General features: G+C 65.3%; 1 protein-coding gene across 5 annotated transcripts in view; it reads right to left on the bottom strand.

The window, feature by feature from the left end:
• The window catches only part of AGAP3 (ArfGAP with GTPase domain, ankyrin repeat and PH domain 3), a 68,512-nt gene extending 52,886 nt beyond the window's left edge, over positions 1-15,626 (bottom strand). The window contains exon 1 of one of the 5 annotated variants that reach the window (XM_015852790.2): positions 15,236-15,626. In XM_015852790.2, the coding sequence (XP_015708276.1) occupies positions 15,236-15,518 (283 nt within the window). In that variant the 5' untranslated portion in view covers positions 15,519-15,626. Of the gene's footprint in view, positions 1-1,666; positions 2,484-15,235 lie in introns of those variants that run through there. The other 4 variants (XM_015852791.2, XM_032442758.1, XM_032442757.1 and 1 more) reach the window with 4 other exon arrangements.
• Between the last annotated feature and the right edge of the window lie 3,582 nt (positions 15,627-19,208).

A 19,208-nucleotide genomic window follows, 5' to 3' on the forward strand; every position in this document is an offset into this window, starting at 1 on the left:
GGTCTGAAGTGCTGAGCACGCATTAGGAGCAGCAGGATGAACGCAGCAGGGATCCCTGAGCCGTGCAGGCAGCCCAAGGAGCAGCGCTGCGCTGCTCCACGTCCCACCAACAGCACTCAAAGCAGGACCCATGGAAAGAGCTGGGTGCAGGGATGGGACACATCCAGCAGGACATGGACGTGGTACAGCACCACAGCTGCACCCTGAGAACGGGGCAGTCGGGCCGGAGGCTGCGGGTGCAGCTCCTGCAGGGACTCACCAACAAGCAGCAACAGGTCCCTGCTGCACCTCCCAGCACCGGTACACGGGTACACCCACATTCCGCAGCCATGAGTGCGGCCTCTGCTGCCTGGGAACCTCCTGCCATGCAGGGAGTGCAGGGCTGGGAGCAGCAAGGCAGGGAGCAGCAATGCAGGGAGCAGCAAAGCAGGGAGCAGCAATGCAGGGAGCAGCAAAGCAGGGAGCAGCAATGCAGGGAGCAGCAAGGCAGGGAGCAGCAATGCAGGGAGCACTAAAGCAGGGAGCAGCAATGCAGGGAGCAGCAAAGCAGGGAGCAGCAATGCACGGAGCAGCAAGGCAGGGAGCACTAAAGCAGGGAGCAGCAATGCACGGAGCACTAAAGCAGGGAGCAGCAATGCAGGGAGCAGCAAAGCAGGGAGCAGCAATGCACGGAGCACTAAAGCAGGGAGCAGCAATGCACGGAGCACTAAAGCAGGGAGCAGCAAAGCAGGGAGCAGCAAAGCAGGGAGCAGCAAGGCAGGGAGCAGCAATGCAGGGAGCAGCAAGGCAGGGAGCAGCAAGGCAGGCAGTGCAGCCCTGTGACCCCGCAGCGCACCAAGGCCACACGGCCAGCCCAGGACCCGCTCCTGGAAGGCACCGTGAGCCCCGGGATGAGCTGCTCCCCCCGCTGCAGCGGGGCTGCTCCGCGCTGCCCAGCAGAGCACGGCGGTGCTGCAGAGCAGCCGGGCACGGAACCGGCCCGAGCCGCCGCCACAGAGCGAGCAGCAGGGAGCGCAGCATGGAGCCCTGCGCAGCTCCCGGGCGGCTGTGAGCGCAGCGCAGCCCCCCCCCGCTCCATCCGCAGCGTTCAATGCCTTAAAAGCCCACGGGCGCCTCGCGCTCCTCCCAGCCCCGCTCCTGCCGCTGTGGGGCCGCGCGGGGGAACGGGATGGGGAACGGCGCAGGGAAACGGGGCCGAGGAACGAGGTCCGGGCAGCGCCGGCACCGGGAGCAGCGCGGCCCGGAGAGACACGGCGGAGCTTCAGCTCCCGAACCCACCGCGTGCCCCATCGCGCCCCATCGCAGCCCCCGGCCCGACCTGCTGAGCCCACCGCACCCCCAGACCGCCCCGGGCAGCGCTGTGTCCCCCCGCAGCTCCCGTGTCCTGCAGCCCCGGCCCGGAGCGATGCCCCCCGCTCTCCTCTGCCCTCCCGAGAGCGGGACGCGTTTCGGTTCCCCGCCGCCGGCTCCGAACCGCCTCATCCCCCCCGACCACCGCACACGGCGGCTCCTCGGGCCGCCCCCCCCCCGACGGCCGCAGCCCCGCCGTCACCCCTCCATCGCCCCGCGATACCGACGTGCTCCCGTCCCGTCCCGTCCCGTTTCAGTCCCGTCCCGTTTCAGTCCCGTCCCGTCCCGTCCCGTCCCGTTTGAGTCCCGCACTCACCCAGCGCTCTCAGCGCCCCGCCGCCCAGCAGCACCGGCTCGTTGCCGCCGCGGGGCTCCTTGGTGCCGGTGCCGGCTCCGCGCTCCCGCCGTCGGAAGCGGCCGGTGAGCAGCTTCCAGATCCCGCCGGGCGGCCCCGGCTCGTGGCGCAGCGCGTCGTGCCCCAGCTCCGGGTACAGCAGGTCCCGTTTGCTGGGACACGCGTGCACGGACCCCGCGTCTCCCTCGCTCTTGGTGCGGAGCCTCGCGGGGCGCAGCCCGCCCGACTCGCAGCGCCGCAGCTCGTGGCCCCGGCGCAGGCGGAAGCTGAAGCTCTTTCGGAGCGCGCTCAGGTGCCGCCGGGGGCCGGAGCCGCCGCGACCGAACGGGTTCCACCGGCGGCTGCCCCACAGGGACCCCCCGCGGGGGAAGCCGGGGCTGTCGGCGGGCAGCGGGCGGGCGGCGGCCAGGAACGTCACGCTGCCGGGCCGCGATCGCGGCTCCCCGCCGCCGATGTTCGCCCCGCGGTCCCCGTCGTCGCGGCGCCGCGGTCGGAAGAAGTCGAGCAGCCCGACCCGGCTGCGCGGAGCGGAGCCCAGCAGCGCCCCGACCCCCGGCCCGACCCCCGCCCCGCCGCCCGGCGCGCAGAAGCTCTTGGGCCGGCGCCGCTGCTGCTGGGCGGCCCCGAGCGCGGCGCGGACGGCGGGGACGCCCTGCAGGTCCAGCGACTCGCACACGCTGACGGCGCGACGCGGGGCCGGGCCGGGGGTCGGGCTGGGGACGGGGCTCGGGCTCGGGGGGCGCCGCGCCGCCCCGCTCCGCCGCCGGCCCTCCGCCATCGTCACCCGCGGGGCTGCCCCATGGCCGAGGGCCCCCCCGCGCGCCGCCCGCCGCCCGCCCGCTCCCACGCCGCGCCGACATGCCCGGGCCGCGCTCCGGCGCTTCGCCAGCAGCGGGTGGGACCGCCCCAATGCGCCGGGGGGACGGGACGGGACGGGACGGGGCCGCCCCGCCGAGGCCGCGCCCTTAAGGGGCCTCCGCGCCCCGACATCGAGCCCGGAGCGGACCCGGTGGGGGGGGCGGCTGTTGGAGCCCTACGGGCCGCCCCGGACCCCCGAGAGCCCACCCCGCCGCTCCGCACGCACGGACCGAGGCCGCCACCGGGGGGCGCTGCCGCTCCGCTCCGAGCCGCTGCCATGGACGGACGGCGGGGGGCGCTGCGGCATCGGGACGGCCCCCAACACCGGCACCGCTCAGTACCGGCACCGACAGCACGGACACGGCACAGAGACGACACGGACACGGCACGGACACGGTCCCCGCCCTCCGTCCCCCATCGCTGCCTTCTGCCTCCCCCGCCCCCCGGACCCCCCAGGCCCCGCGGGGGGATGATGCCGCCGGGAGCGCGGACGGCAGCGGCGGCTCCGCCCGCAGCGAGTGACGGCACCGCGAACATCTGGCTGCAATTAACGGGACAGGCCGCGGAACGGCCGCACGGACAGAACCGATGGCGGCTGCACAGCGCTGCCCCGACGTGGGAAGGGCGGAGCTGGGGCTGCTCTGAACCCGCCGGGAACGTCGGGCACGGGGACGCGGGGAGGTTTCGCTGAGCGAGGGTCGCACCGTGGAACAGCCGCGGACCCCGCTCCGTCCCATGGAACGTCTTTGAGGGGCACAGCGGGGCACGGAGCCCGTCGGACCGCCTGGAAACGGGGCTCCAAGAGCCCTCGTTGGGTCCTGGAGCTCCTCCCGTCACCGCCCACAGCAACAACAGCCCTCCAGCCTAATCCACAGGCAGGAGGAAATGAGAAATGGGAACGGAAGCAGCGAAGGGGTGAAGCCGAGGGACGGACGGTGCGGGAACAGCGTGCAGGTGAAAGCACCGCGGCTCCTCCTGCTCAGCCTGCAGAGAACTGGGGTGTCTGGAGAGCCGGGAAGCGTTTGGTACGGTGGAAGATGCGTTGGAGGAGCGAGCAACAGCTGCGTGCGGGGCTGCTCAGCAGAATGACGGAGGGGGGCAGCGATGGGCTCCAGCACCGCGAGCTGCTCCAGTCCCAGCACAGCTCGACCCAACGGAGCGTAACCCAGCGCTCAGAGTCATCAGCTTATCCACGCAGCCCAGCTGAACCCAACGCAACCCAGCACAGCCCCCAGCCCAGCACAGCCCCCAGCACAGCACAGCCCCACAGCACAGCACAGCCCCCAGCACAGCACAGCCCCCAGCACAGCTCTCACCTGCAGCCCCTCCGTGCTGACAGCAGCCAGGAGCTGGCGATTACTTTGCACATCAGTTCCTGGAGCCTCACAACCAAGCAGCAGTGCCTCCCACTGCTCTGCATCCTGAGCTGCTGCTCCCAGAATAGAAAAGTAACCGCACTCCCCGGCCAAGTTCTGGCTTGTTCATTAAGCTTTCCTCTGTGAAGGCAGCCAGCACAGCCTTCCAAAGCCCTCCCTCACTGCTCAGCTCTTAACAGCCCTAAAGCAGCTCTCTCTCAAGCCAGCTATATAAACAAGGGTCAGCACTGAGCAAGGCAGTGCCCACCTGTGCCCCGTCCCTCCCGTCCCATCCCGGCTGCAGGACCCACCAGGCCATGAGGTCCCCGGGGGACGAGCAGGGACAGGGATGTGCCCACAGCTCCTGGGGCAGCTGGGCAGCCCCCACAGCGCCTGCAGACATGGAGCCCAGGCTGCCCAGAGCCACATCCAGCCTGGCCTTGAATGCCTGCAGGGATGGGGCATCCACAGCCTCCTTGGGCAACCTGTTCAGTGCGTCACCACCACCTTGTTTAGTCTCAGTGTTACTTTCTTGCGAGCAAATTCCTATGACTTCTCTATTTAAAGGCAAAATAACACAAGTAAGCTCAGCACCCCAGTGCAGCCACCTCGTACCACAGCCAACACCAACACACAGCTTTCCATGCCAGGGATGGACCCCCAGCCCCTCATTCAGCACAGCAGGGCTGGGCAGTGCCTGGAGCAGCCCAATGGCACCATGTGGGGATGTGCACAATGACAAACACCAACCACAGCTCACAAGGCAGGCTGTGGTTTCCTGCCTGGTTCCCTCCGTGCCCCAGGAGCTCTGCTGGGACCGCAGACACCTCAGTGCGGTGCAGCTTCCTCCCCAAAGGCAGCTCACAGTGCCACGTCCCCCCCCCCCAGGGCAGCCTCCTGGTGCCACACACCATTTCCCTGCTGAAATAAGCCCATAGGGACCCCCAGCCCCAGGGCTGTCTGCAGAGGGGTCTGAGTGCAGCCCACAGCCCCAGGAGAACAGACCCATCCTGCACAGAGCAACCCCACAGCGCGGCTCCCACCGAGCCCTGCCAACAGGGGCTGCTGGTGCACCTCGTCCCATTGCTTAACTCACAGCTTTGGTTCATGCTGGGTAACATCCACTCTTTCTCCATTAGCAATTAATGACACGTAACAACAGGGGCACAACCCCAATGTGCAGCAGCGGCACAAAGCAGCATCCAGCAGCGCATCCTGCAGCCAGGAGGGCAGCAAACAGGAAACTCAGGCCGGGCTCCATGCGGAACAGCAGCTGTTCGGGAGCATAAAGAGTGCATTGAGCTGGGGCTGGATGGAGGACGGCCCTCACTGAGCAGCCTCAGAGCACAGCACTGCAATGGGGAGCTGCAGTGAGCTGCAAGGAGGGATCAGAGCAGCTCCAGAGCATTGCTCAGGGAAATGGACACGGAGGGACCTTAAAATGCTGAGCAACCAGGTGGCTGCAGGAGATCAGCCTAAAACGTACAGAAAAGGATCTCGTTTTGCATAGAGAATAATGAGCTGCAGGTCCTCGTTAGCATCAGAAATGAAATCCTGAGGTCATTCTGAACGTTGGCAGCAATCAGAAAGCAAACAGAGCACAGGCAGCTACTGAGAAGAGAAGGGAGAACAAAGCAGGAACACGGAGCAGCTCAGAGCAAACCCGTGGCTGCAGGCCCAGCTCCCAGCCAGCCCCACACTGACCCCCATCAGATCCATCATCACACACAGCGACCAGGAGAGCTCTGAGCAGGGCAGGGGAGCGCAGCCTGGCCCAGGTCCTGCAGCCTCAGCAGGGGGAGGGTGGGGGGACGGAGCCTGCAGTGCTGGAGGAGGAGGAGGAGGAGGAGGCCGATGGGGAGCAATGAGTTTGCTGCTCCCTCCCAGCGCCATCCAGGGGACAGCAAATCAATGAGGCAGCAGCTCCTGTGCAGGAGGAGCTGGATGTGAAGCTGTGCTGCACTGCAGAGCACTGAGCCAATGGGGCCGAGGGCAGGAGAGGGGGCACAGCCCCACTGTGCTGCAGAGTGGGGGTCCCGCAGGGCAGCACCGGGGCTGCACCACCCCAAGGACACAGTGATGGCAGCAGGGCTCAGCACCCCACGACCCCACGGCTGCAATGGGGCTTTCGGTGCCTCCTCCCGGCCCTATCTATAGAAGTCTGAGCAGAAGCAATTTAGATCTTCCCAAAAACGAGGTTAGGGGAACATGAGGGAGCTCTGCCGAAGCTGTGCAGCCCCTGCTTAGCAAATGGGAAGAGCCAGGGCAGCTCCGAGCCAAAGAGCTGGAATCTCCAGCTGGAATCAGGCAGCAGTTGGGTGCAGGCACAGAGCAGCTCCTGCCCCAGCTCAGTGCCGCAAAACAAAGAGCTACAAAGGAGCTCAATATTAGGACTTCCCTGTTCCCAGCACACTATGGCTGCTGCTCAGGCATATGTCAATGCAACCAGTTGCGCTGCACACCCAGGAATCCTTTCCAGCTGAAATCCAGGCTGAAATCCTCCTCCCGTGGAGTCCCACGTGTTGTCATGGATAACAGCACAGAGGCAGCACCGACATCCCTGTGCTTGCAGGGGGTGGGACGTCCTTGCACTCCTCTGGGTGGGAAAAGCCCACTCAATATTCAGCGCATCCAAACCATCTCCTGTACCCGAGCTGCAGCTCTGCTGCTCTGCAGAGCAATGTGGGCTCCAATGCAAGCACTGCCTGCATCCCCAGCACAGCTGCTCCCCATGAAGGGCTGGGTGCTTCAACGCTGTGTCCACGTGGCTCTGGGCTCTGCCATGGCACCACGTCCTGCCTCGCTCCTAAGCTCACCTGGCTCCTCTTGCTGGGCTCCGTGCTGCCCTCCCGGCTGCTTCCCCCGGGCTTTACATCTGCCTGTGGCTCATTGGGAAGCACTCACGTTTTTAGGCAACGTTAAAGCAATTACAGGCATCAAAGCCACACGGTGCTGGTGGAGGTGCCGTCAGACACACAGGGAGCAGCGCCCCGTCAATTCTGTGCTCTCTGAACTCGGAGCCACCCGTGTTGGGAGAGGGGCAGAACAGCTGGGTTGGAAGGGTCCTGGAAGGTCACAGAGCACAGACAGGTTGGAAGGGTCCTTGAAGGTCACAGACAGGTTGGGTTGGAAGGGGCCCCGAGCCCCCCCGCCATTGGCTGAGTGCCCCCCGCCAGCACAGGACACCCAGAGCCCCTCCCGTGGCCTCAGGCACCTCCAGGGATGGGCAGCACTGCTGCAGTTTGGGCTCCGTGTGTCTCAGTGTCCCACTGCCCCGGGCAGGGCCGTCCCCGCCGCCCCTCGTGGTCCCCACGCACCCACAGGAGCCCCACAGCCCCTCCTGGCACAAGCAGCCGTGTTGGAATGGGGCACACTGCAGTTCTGAGGGCCCAACTGGAGCACGCCCACCCCCAGCCTCACGTCTTCATCACAAGATCGTTCCATTTCCATGGAAACGGCAGAATTAGAGACTTGGATTTAAAGCCAATTACCAACGCGGGCACGCAGCGGCTGAGCCCAACGCTGTGCCATCCCTGCCCTCACAGCTCCCAGCCCACGGCCCCCACGGCCACACTCCAGCGCTGACCCCATCACTGCAGAGGGAGTGGGCAGCCGGGTGACAGCACTAATGGCAGCACACCGCATGCTCCGCTGCCCTCTGCACCTTATCCGGCACCTCACCCGTGCCATGGGGCTGCTGGCTGCCCCGGAGCTGCTGGGTGCCCACCAGCCCCACTGCTACGCCCACACCCCCAGCTCTGCTCAGCACTGCCCCATCCCAGGGCAGCTGCCCCCCCTCACACTGCGGGGCCCCATCATCCTCCCAACGGCGCCATGAGGCCCCGTGCAGGTACTGCCCACCTGGGACTGTGCAAACCAGGACCTCGTTAAGCACGCACTCATTTTAGCACGCTGCCTTGGCTGGGAGCCCTGCACTGCGCAGCAGCAGCAGCACGAGGAGCTCAAGGAGAGGAGGGCACGGGGCAGCAGCACAGCCCTGCACGGAGCCATGGGGACCCCTGGGACACCCCCAGCCCCACCTCTACCACAGCAAAACCAAGGGCAGCAATGGGGCTGAAGACTCAAAGCTCAGAGGCCATTAACACCCAAATGCCAAAAAAGGGTAAGAAAAGGCAAAAGAAAAGAGGAGGAAACAGATGTCAGCGAGATGTTGGGCAAAGGAAGTGCCAAAACTGGTGTAGGAAGCTGAAAAGTTTGGGGGGAAACAGAGCCCACAACAATGGCCAGCAGGAAGCAGCAGCCCCACAGATGGACATGGGGAAGCACTGAGCGGATGGTGGGGATGGGCAGACAGAGCTCTGTGCACAAACAGCCCCAAAGCTGCACAGAGTTCCATGTCTGGAGCTGGAGAGAGGACAGAGTCATGAGAACAGAGCTTGAAACCCAAAGACACGAGTGGATGGATGGATGGATGGGATGCTCTCAGATGAAGAAGCTGACAGAAGAGACAGCCCACCCCCACCCCGTTACCCCGCACTGCCTTCAGATCCCCTGCAAAGTCAGGGCAAGGATTCACTGCAACTGCTGTTCACAGAAACAGAAGTTTGGGTTTGGAGCTGAGCTCGGCCTCAGACGTGCTTCAGGTGCAGCTGATAAAGGCAGCTCTGTGTGTGGGGGGAGATGAGGCCGCCATCCAACACTGCCCCACTGATCAGCACTGAGCACAGAGCTGTGGGTGCTCCATCCCCAGAGGTGCCCGAGGCCACGCACAGCATCCCAGAGCTGCAGGGGGTGGCAGGACCCCTGGAGCTCCCCCACTGCATCCCCCACAGCAGCTGCACAGCACCCAGGGGGGCTGGGGATCTCCAGAGGAGACTCCCCCACCTCTCAGGGCTCCATTACAGGGCTCTGCCGCCCTCCCAGCACACAAATTGCTCCTCACATTCAGATGGAACTCCCTGGGCTGCACTCTGTGCCCGCTGCTCCTCGTCCCAACGTTGGGCAGCACCAAACAGAGCCCGGCCCCCTCCCCCTGCTCCTCTCCCTTCAGACACCCATCAGCACTGCTCAGAGATCCCCCTCAGCCTTCTCTCCTCCATGTGCACAGCCTGGAGCTCTCAGTCTGCCCCATTCAGGAGGTGCTCCAGGCCCCACCGCCCCACAGCCCTCCACATCTTCCATCCATCTGGATCTGGGCAGCCCCACACTGTGCACAGCACCCCTGATGTGACCCCCAGGGCAGAGCAGAAGAACACGGTGCAGCCTCAGCCCTCAGCCACAGCTCTACACGTGTCAGTCCCTATCACTGCCCAGCCAGCATCCACCTCCCTGCAGCTTCCCAGCATGGACCTCAGAGCAGATGGGGCTGAGTGAGCCCCTCCACAGCCACTGAGGGTGGATGTCAGGGGGAAGTTGTGTACTGTGAGAGTGGGGAGGTGCTGGAACAGCTGCCCAGAGGCTGTGGATGCCCCGTCCATCCCTGGAGGTGTTGAAGGCCAGGTTGGATGGGGCCCTGGGCAGCCTGGGCTGCTCTGAAATGGGGAGGTTGGTGGCCCTGCCTGTGGTGGGGGGTTGGAGCTTCGTGATCCTTGGGGTCCCTTCCAACCCGGGCCATTCATTGACTCTGATTTCCAACACGCCCAACTCCCTGCACTGCTGCTGCTCTGCTGTACCCGTCCTGCAGCGCTCCCAGCCCCCCCAGCACACCCCCAGCAGTGGGTCAGGTGGTGGCAGCACAGAGAAGGGCCGTCCTGCAGTGCAGGAAGGAGGGCAGCCCACAGCCCACAGCACGAGCTTATTGGAAGCAGACCTGCAACAACAGCATCGCTGGGAGCTGGCAGGTCCTCAAAGCTGACGGAACAACCAGAAACCATCCCAGCGCAAAGGAACACGAGTGTGGTGAGAGCCCCATTTGGAGAGCTGGCCCGGCTCCTCGCTGCGCTCAGACACGGGACGCTGCGTGCGCACAGAGTGCCAATTAGGTCACATTAACCAGGATAAATAGGAAAGAGTGGCATCGGTCCATGACTGAGCTCAGGAGAGCTACGACAAGGGAGACAGCGAGGAGCAAAGGCCGGGTTCATCCTCATGTGGGTGAGTTACAGCTGTTGGAACGGGGCACGTTGCTCTGCCTGGCGGCACCAGCAGCACTGCACCAAAACCCCAAACTTTGGGGTATGAAGCAGCAACATCAGACTGTGATGGACTGACCCTGCAAAGCAGCTCCCAGCTCCCGGGGGGGAACTGCACCCACCTCCAAAGCCACCGTGGGATGAACCTCCTGCAGGCGGCTGTGCTGGGAGCTGTGGGTGCTGAGCAGGGATAACTGCACTCAGTGCAGTGAGCAGCCAGTGGGATTAAAGCCCATGGACAGCTGTGGGCTGCACTGCTGGCACTCCAGGGATCAGCACTGCCAGCTGCCAGCCCTGCCGCCCCCTCCTCTCCCTTCGCTGCCCCCTCCTCTCCCTTCACGCTCCTCCCGGCCCCGTGTGCTCATTTCGTTGCTGCTCTGCCGATGACTCAGTTCTGCCATTCAGCTCCCAGGGCGGCTCTGCCCAAACCCAAACCCAAACCCATTGCTCCCCTCCAGTTCTCCAGCAGCGTGTCCCAGCTGCAGCCCAGCAGTGCACGGAGCCGCCAGGACCACGCATGGAGCCGCCAGCCCTGCACAGCTGGGATCCTCCTGCACTGCATGAACCACAGCTGCCTGTCCCCACCCCACACCCGACCCCAGCAGCTCCATCCTTTGCTGCCACAGCCGATCCCTCTCCCTCCCAGCCATGGCAGATCCCCACATCCAGCCGCTCAATTCCAAGCGCTCACCTCTCTGTGTTCCCCCATTTGTGGTCAGTGCCACAATGGAGCTGTAGGAACAGCCTGAAATCCGTTCTGCCACCTCAGTGTGACCCAACCCATGTGCTCCTGCTCCAACAGGGGCATTGGAATAGGTGATCTTCCCAGGTCCCTTCCAACCCTGACACTGTGATTATCCAGGGGTTAACGAAGGGCTCCCTGCTGGGAAATGACCCAACGCAGGCAGAAAACAACAGCAGGATGCAGGTGGGCGATGGCTGCACTGTGTGACGGCTTTGGGACCCATCAGCACAGCCAGCACGTGAGATGGAGCCGAGCGGCACACACAGACCTGCAGGAGCACAGGAGCAGCAGCGGGGCTCCAGCACAGCCCTGCAGCGCCACGACCAGCGGATTTCATCACATGCAGATTAACAGGGAGGAACCAGCCCAGACGGCCCCTCGGGCAGCAGCTTCCGTGACTCACAGCACCAGAGGCTGCAGAGCCGCCGTGCAGCCCCCGGCACAGCCTGCAATCACAGCCTGCACCGGCCTCAGCAGCACCTCTGTGCATCCCCTCTGCTCTGCTCTGCTCTGCCTGGCTGCACCAACCTTTCAGGCAGGTGGGCTGTGAACTGATGGTGCATTTGATCCCTCCTGCCCTGGAAGTCTCCATGGCATCAACCCTGCGCTCACAGCACCCACCTGGACCCACGTGCCCAGCAATGCCCCGAGCATCACAAGGGCAGCTGGGACGAAATGGAAGCTCTGGCCACGTTGTGGCAGAGCGCAGCCAGCAGAAATAGGCCAGACGTGCTGTGTTCCCTCCGTGCAGCTGCTGAGCGGGAGGCTCCGGCTGGCCAAGTCCTGGAGGAGGGATTTAGAAGCAGACACTGAAGTAGGAAGGTGAGATCACGAACAGAAACAGCGCAGCTTCCTCCCAGCAAGGGATGCGACTGCAGCACGACGCTGCCGGCGGGGGCTGAGAGCTCTGCACAGCGCGAGGTGCACGGCAGCTCCTGCCTCTCCATCTCTAGCAGTTCTGCCTGCACATCAACCCCTCTGCAGAGCCCTCCTTGCTCACAGGCGCTGCCCACGGCTCCTTCCCTCACCACCAGCTGCGGTCACAGATCAGCACGGCAGACGCTGCTCCTGGTCAGTGGCACAGACAGCAGCTCCTCCCCTGCCCTGCACTGCCAGCCCGGGGTGGGTGCAGCCTTCCTCCCCATCCTGCCCAGCTCCAGAGCACGGCACTGCCCGCGGCTCTCAGAGATCAGACCTGCAGCCAGGAGCTACGGGCAGCTCCTGCAACAGCCACAGAGTCACAGCATGGCCCAGGTTGGAAAGGAGCTCACAGATCACGAGCCTCCAACCCTGCAGCGGCACAGTAAGAGCTGCGAGCTGCCTGTCACCAGCACAAATCAGCAGCACTCAGTACAAGCGGCCCATTCTGCCCTCCCACCCATCCCTGCCTGCGTGTCACCACCTCTTCGCTCAGCCCACGTGGTGTTGGTGCAGTGACTGACTGCCTCCTGATCAGCCCGAGTGGAAGAGCCGGGGCTGACCATGGGCCACACTGCAGCAGAACGCAGCACTCAGTGCTGCCATGCTCTGCTGGGCTCTGCTGGGCTCTGCTGGACTCAAGCACCACGAGGTTGCAGCACAGCCCCAGCACACCGCGCTGCATCCCATGGCTCCATCACCCCTCAGCATCCCTCAGCCCTGCCACCCCCATCCCCCCACTTCACTGCTGCCACTTTCCCTCCCATCTCCATCACCCACAGTGCTGAGAAGCAACTCCTGCTTCTCTGACTCCCACCCTCATCCTGCGCTGGGAGCTGAGTGAGGACCAGCCCCACGTGTGCACATCATCCCCAGCGCAGGGCTGGGTGGGTGAGGAGCCCCATCCTGCTCCAGCACCGCCGCTCCCACCCCATCCAGCTGCATCCAACTGGTGTCAGCCATCAAAAGAGGCAGGAAGAGACGCCTTCCATCGGACCCAGCGGCTCTAAGAGCACCAGAGCAGCATGTCCTGCTGCAGTGCCAGCTCTCAGAGATGCCCAGTGGGTGCTGCTGACCCGCAGTGAGATGGACACAGCTCCTGCAATGAGCAGCCCTGCATCACAGCTGCATCTCAGCCCGGTGCCTCGGCTGCACGCCCTGCACGGACCCACCTGCACAGCGAGGCTCCAGCTGCCCTCACTTCCATGGAGGGCTCACAGAGAGACAACGCTGGGAAGAGTCCCCTCCATCCGACAGCAGCTCCATCCCAGCTCTCACTGCTGCCCACCTCCTCAGCTCCAACACTCCATGCACACACAGGCCTCTGTGCAACGCTCCCCTGCACCACTCTCCCATGCATTGCAGCCTACAGCCGGGTGCTCCTCCTGCCCCCCGCAGCACCCCCCACCTCCCCACCACCACACATGGTCACTTCAGAAGGTCCAGGTCTATGAAATAAGCTCAGTGCTGTGCAGACCCTGTTCTAATTGCAAGCCCTATCTGTGTTCCACTCTGCGTTCCCCCATTGGAGGTGGTGTTGCTCAGGCAGGGGCTGCCCCACTGCACCGTGCTGTGCTTCATTGTGCTTCATGCAGCCACACAAATGCCCAGCACAGCTCTGCTGTCTGTGATACAGTGAGGGAGCAGCCCATAAGGGCAGAGCTTCCTGCAGCCCCAGCACTACCCAAACACGATCAGCAGCCACGAGCAGCACCGGGGCTCAGCCATAGGGACACAGCCGGGCCCGTCAGCCCGTGTGCCCACCGGGCCCCGGCCCACACCTCCTCCCCTTCCGGAAAGGAAGCAGCTGCCATAAACAGGAGCAGGAGAGCAGGAAGGAGTTCGGCCAGTTCCAGCACTTGGCTCTGCAGGTGTGAGCAGTAACATCAGCATCGCATCCACAGCACGGAGCGGTCACTGCAGCCCCGAGTGAGGAGGGCAAACAGCAGCCAGCGGTTCGGCCACGGAACACGGAGCCGGGGGTCGGAACCGCGACCCTTCGGTACCGCAGCTCCATCACAGCGCCGTGAGCCAGCGACACCACCCGCCCTGCTCCAACTCAATGCACACTGCGCTCACCGCCCCGGTTGGAGCTGCTGCCACCCGCGGCCACGGGCTGAGAGCAGGTCGGGCTGCAGGCAGGACGGGCTGAGCATCCCGCAGCAGGATGGGATGAGCATCCCGCAGCAGGACGGGCTGAGCATCCCGCAGCAGGATGGGATGAGCATCCCGCAGCAGGACGGGCTGAACATCCCGCAGCAGGACGGGCTGAACATCCCGCAGCAGGATGGGATGAGCATCCCGCAGCAGGTCAGGATGAGCATCCCGCAGCAGGNTGAGCATCCCGCAGCAGGTCAGGATGAGCATCCCGCAGCAGGTCAGGATGAGCATCCCGCAGCAGGACGGGATGAGCATCCCGCAGCAGGATGGGCTGAGCATCCCGCAGCAGGATGGGCTGAACATCCCGCAGCAGGACGGGCTGAGCATCCCGCAGCAGGACGGGCTGAGCATCCCGCAGCAGGTCAGGATGAGCATCCCGCAGCAGGTCGGGCTGAGCATCCTCCCGCAGCAGCAGCGCGCAGTGCGGGATGCGGGGTTGCTAAGAGACGCAGCGCGGCGCGCGCATGTCCGGCCCAGCAATGTTTACATCCTGAAGGACACTCGGGGGTTGGGGTTGGGGGTGGGGGCCCGTCCCGACCCCTCCCCTGACCCCACGTCCCGCCTCCAGCCCGGGATCGCGCCCGTCGCGCCCCCCCCCCTCGTGCCGTTCAGCCCCGGCCTCTGCGGCAGAACCTCGTGGAGCGATGGCAGAGGTGGGGGAGCCCCCGGAGCCCCCCCCGCTTCTCTGGGTTTTCCATCTCCGCACGCTGAGCCCTTTGTTCCCGCACCGCAGGACGGACGGACCCATCCCGGGACCCACGAACCGTCAGCCCGTCCGTCCGTCCGTCCCGCAGATCCGTCCCGCCTCCCCTCCCCCCACCCCCGGCCCAGAACGGACGCAGCCGCCGGGATTCGGTGCTGGGTCGGGGCCGCCGCATCGCACGCACCGCCCCGCAGCACCGCGCCGGGACAGCGGCGGTTCGTTGCGGTGCCCGCCCGGTGCGGCCGCTCCGTCGCTCCGGCCCGACGGCGACCCGCGACCTTCCGGGCCGACCGACACGTGCGGGCAGCGCNCCGTCGGCGGTCGGCCCCGTAACCCACGCCTGGGGGAACCGAGACAAAACACACTAAAAATCGTGAGCTCGGGGGGCAGGAGCGGGGCTGCCTCCCCCAGCCCCGGGTACCTGTGAGTTTCCTCCCAGCCCCCCCAGCCCGCTCCTCCCCGCCCTCCGGCCGTTCCGCCGCATCGCATCGCATCGCTCCCCGCCCGCATCGCTCCGCCGGACGCGCCCGGCCCGACCCGCAGGGCCGCCCCGCACCCCGCACCCCGCACCGCCCCCGCGGGCCGCAGTGCCGGGGGCGGCCGCTGCCGCAGGGCCGGGGCGCAGCGCGCTGGGACAAAGGGCGGCTCGGTTCGGCCCGGCCCGGCTCGGTTCGGCTCGGTTCGGCTCGGCCCGCTCACCCTCGATGGCGATGACATGCTCGCGGATCTGGTTCTGCAGCACGGGCTCCTCGACGCGCTCCAGCAGCTCGTAGATGGAGTAGATGTTGGGGTGCACCGACTCGAAGCGCTGGATCTCGGCGCGGATGGCTGCCGAGTTGGACAGCCCGAACTGCGGCGGCGGCGGCCCGCCCGGCTGCGGGCCCGACGGTCCGGGCACCGGCACCGGCACCGGCACGGGGCCGCCGGGCGCCGCCAGGCTCTGCTGCTGCGGGCTCTGCCCGGCGCCGCCCGCGAAGTTCATGGCGCCGGTCAGCGCGGGGCCGCCGGGATCCGCTGCATGGCCGCGCTCTGCCGGGATGCGGCTCTCGGCCGCCCCCGCCGCTCCGCTCCGCTCCGCTCCCCGCCGGCAGCGCCCGCGTCAGCGCCGCCCCCGCCTCGAACGTCAGCGCCGCGCGGAGCGGCCCCGGGGCGGGGACGGGAGGGGACGGGAGGGGGCGGCGGGGGCCGGGACGGGGCCGGGGGGTGCGGGGGGTGCGGGGTCCTGAGCCGGACCGTGGCCTCCGGGCGGCCCCGCGATGACCGACACCCCGCCGTGTCCCCGCCATGTCCCCGAACGGTGCCGGTGTTCCCGCTATGGGCCGGATCCTGCCCAGCCTGGGCCGGGCTGCCCGAGGAGGCTGTGGGTGCCCCATCCCTGCAGGCATTAAATGGAACGAGGAGGCTGTGGGTGCCCCATCCCTGCAGGCATTCAAGGCCAGGCTGGATGTGGCTCTGGGCAGCCCGGGCTGCTGGTTGTGACCCTGCACATAACAGGGGTTGGGATGGATGAGCACTGTGGGCCTTTGTAACCCAGGCCGAGGGAACCGGCCCCTCAGAGCCGGGAGCTCCGTGGGGCTGCGCCATGGGGCGCTCAGCGGGAAAAACTGCTGCGCAAAGCAGCTGAGAGGGAGGAGGTGAGAAAACGCAGAGCGAGGATCCCGCAGCCCTCGATGTCGGTGCACGAGGGGCTGCAGGCTCAGAGCAGCAGCTCCCCGCAGCACTGAGCGGGCTGTTGGAACAGTCCGGACCCCGCAGCCATGGGCACAGCGCTGGGGCAGCGCCTCAAGGGGGAGCCCCGCGGTACCGAGCTGAGCTGGGGCAGCGCTCGGGGAGCTGCGGCCATGGGGAGCCCCCGAGGGTCCGTTTGGGAAGGACACCCCCCGTCCCTCTGCTCCTCACTCCTCATCCTGCCGGCAGCAGACACTAAATCCCATCTGCTCCCCGGGATCTTCTGCCCTCGGCCGATCTCCCATCTCAGCCCATCTCCGTCTCCTGCCTTCCCCACCCCCAGGAGGGGCAGTGGCCGTTTGGGGCGCTCAGCGGGTGTTGGGGTGGCTGCAGGACGGCCCCCCCCACCCTCTGCCTCCCCCTTTTGGCCTGGGCACGTTCCTCCGGAGCTCCACAGCCCCGCACTGTGGCTGAGGATGGGGCCCCTCGGGGTCCCCCTGGTCCCCCCCGTCCCAGCAGGGCCCCCCAGAGCACAGTGGGGTGGGAGACCCCCAAGGAGGGGAGCCCGCGGCCGCTGTCCCGGTGCAGGGCTGCGCAGTGGATGGCACCGTGATGGTTCCTCCCCATCCCTGCCCACTGCGAGCACTTATTTGGAAAACAATAAAGCCTTTTCTGGGGTCATGATGAAAGCTTTCAGAAACCCACGTGCTGAGCTGTGCTGTGCTGAGCTGTGCTGACGGGCAGCCTCACCTGTGTGTGTTTGTGCTTTCAGAGCCCTCTCGGTGGATCTGAGTCACTATTCTGTTTACAAAAGCCTCTGACTCTTCCCAGCGTCACATTTAACCCTGCCCGCTCCTGGCTGGGTTGATGCATTTGCCCCAGGGCGAGCAGCAGTGCGTGTCCGTCAGCATGGGATGAGTGCTGTCAGAGCTGCTGCAGCTCCGTGAGCAGATCCTGTGCTCCCGAGGCTGTGGAGCTGAGGCAGCAGCTTTGCTGTGTTAATAAACGCACTTTCATAGGCAGGTACATACATACAGTGCTTTGCTTTTCGTTCCTTCCAACCCACCATCCTATGGCTCTATGATCATTAAAATCCTTCCAACCCCACCATCCTATGGCTCTATGATCATTAGGGACCCTTCCAACCCAACCATCCTATGGCTCTATGATCATTAAAATCCTTCCAACCCACCATCCTATGGCTCTGTGATCATTAAGGATCCATCCAACCCCACCATTCTGTGTTTCTATGATCTCAAGGTCCCTTCCAACCCAACCATTCGATCCCTCTATGATTCAAAGCCCTGATTTACAAACCAGAGGCAGAATCAATGGGAAGAGGAGCGTGTCTCAGTGCTGCACCATCACCTCCATCCCCAGTGCTGGGTGTTCCCAGTGCTTTCAGCTTCCCGTGTCACTTTTCTGCTCACCATCCATCCTAATGCTCAGTGCTCTCTGCTTGCAGTCGGTCCATACACGCATTGAAGGACCATCGTGGTGTGTCAGTGGGGACGTGCTGGGTGGGCACGGTGGGGGTGGGCCGTGTTGGACACGGGGATCTCAGCGATCTCCAACCTTAATGTTTCTATGGGCTCAGGATTCACACTGCTGCCCTGCCGGCCGTGCTGCTGTGCCCCGTGCTGGCTGTGCACACCCCCCGTGTGGGCCCAGCAGGATCGTTACCGGTCCGGTGGGGCCGTCACACGCAGCTCAAACACGAACCGGCGGAACTCGGCGTGTTCTGCATCGCCCTCAGCGCGGAGCTGCCGCCGGCTGCGCTGCAGGCGGGGTCCCATGGTGGGAGCCCAGGAAGGAGCAGCAGAGCCCCACTGCGGGGCTGGGGGGCGGCGCTGCTGTCCCCGCTCCGTCACCGGAGCATCCCGCTCATCACGTGCAGCCGCTCCTCACTGACGTTATCGGCACCCGGAGCGGCAGATGACGGCCGTGATCTGATGGAGCCGCCCCCAGCGCTCACAGCCACGGGAACAGCGCTGCACCCCCCACCGGGACCCCGCATGGCCCGGCATCACGGCCCGGTATCACGGCCCGGCATCACGGCCCGGTATCACGGTCCCGGTATCACGGCCCGGTATCGCGGTCCCGGTATCACGGTCCCGGTATCAGGTCCCGGTATCACGCCCCGGCATGGAGCCGTGTGACTGCAGGGAAGGCCCCGTGCACGCACTGCTCCGCTGCTCCCTGTCCCCGCTGCTGCTGCTGCCAGCGCACGGATGATTCACGCCCCGCTCTGTGTCAGCAGGAGCTGAGCTCCTCGATTTGCATCTTGCAGCAGCTCTGAGAGCAACGGGACCAGCAGGAAAAGCGTCTGGGAGAGGAGTGAGCACGGTGTGAGCAGTGCACGCTGCAATGGCTGCAGGTGAGAGCAGCGGGGCTGGAGCTGAGAACAACACAACCCCACCGGAACAAAGCACAGCGGGGCACAGCTGTGACCCCCGTTAAAGGCACAGCGGTGTATGTGTGTGTGCCGTACACTGTGGGCTCCAGTGCTGGGTGGGCAGCGGGCTCAGACCTGCAGCATCCCCGGTCTGCGGGGGGCAGCGGCCCATGGCAGGGTGGGCATTGAGGTCCCTTCCAACACAGCCGTGCTGTGTTCCTATATCCCAACACAGCCGAGGTGTGAAGGGGAGGGAGGAGGGCAGCACCCAGCCCCACACAGAGCCTTCATTCCTCTGCATCTCCTCAGTCCCACCGTGTAAGGCATTACCTGGGAGCCACCGTGGAACTGCTGCACACAACATCCATGGATCCCACAGGAAAGAAAGAAAAAGGAGTGGGACGATAAACAGCAATTAGAGTGCAGCCAGAGCAAAGCAGAGCTCTTGGCAAGCCAGTCCCATCCGCGTAACATGTATTTAAATAGTCAAAGCATTCATCTCCCTGGCAATGAGCTGCAGCCCCAAGTGCGGGCTTTGCTCGAAACGCAGGCAGGGTTCGGGAGCTGCACGTTATGCAGACGTGGTGCAGAGCTGCCCGGGATGGAAGC

Source organism: Coturnix japonica, chromosome 2 (assembly GCF_001577835.2).
Source record: "Coturnix japonica isolate 7356 chromosome 2, Coturnix japonica 2.1, whole genome shotgun sequence".
NCBI lineage: Eukaryota > Metazoa > Chordata > Aves > Galliformes > Phasianidae > Coturnix > Coturnix japonica.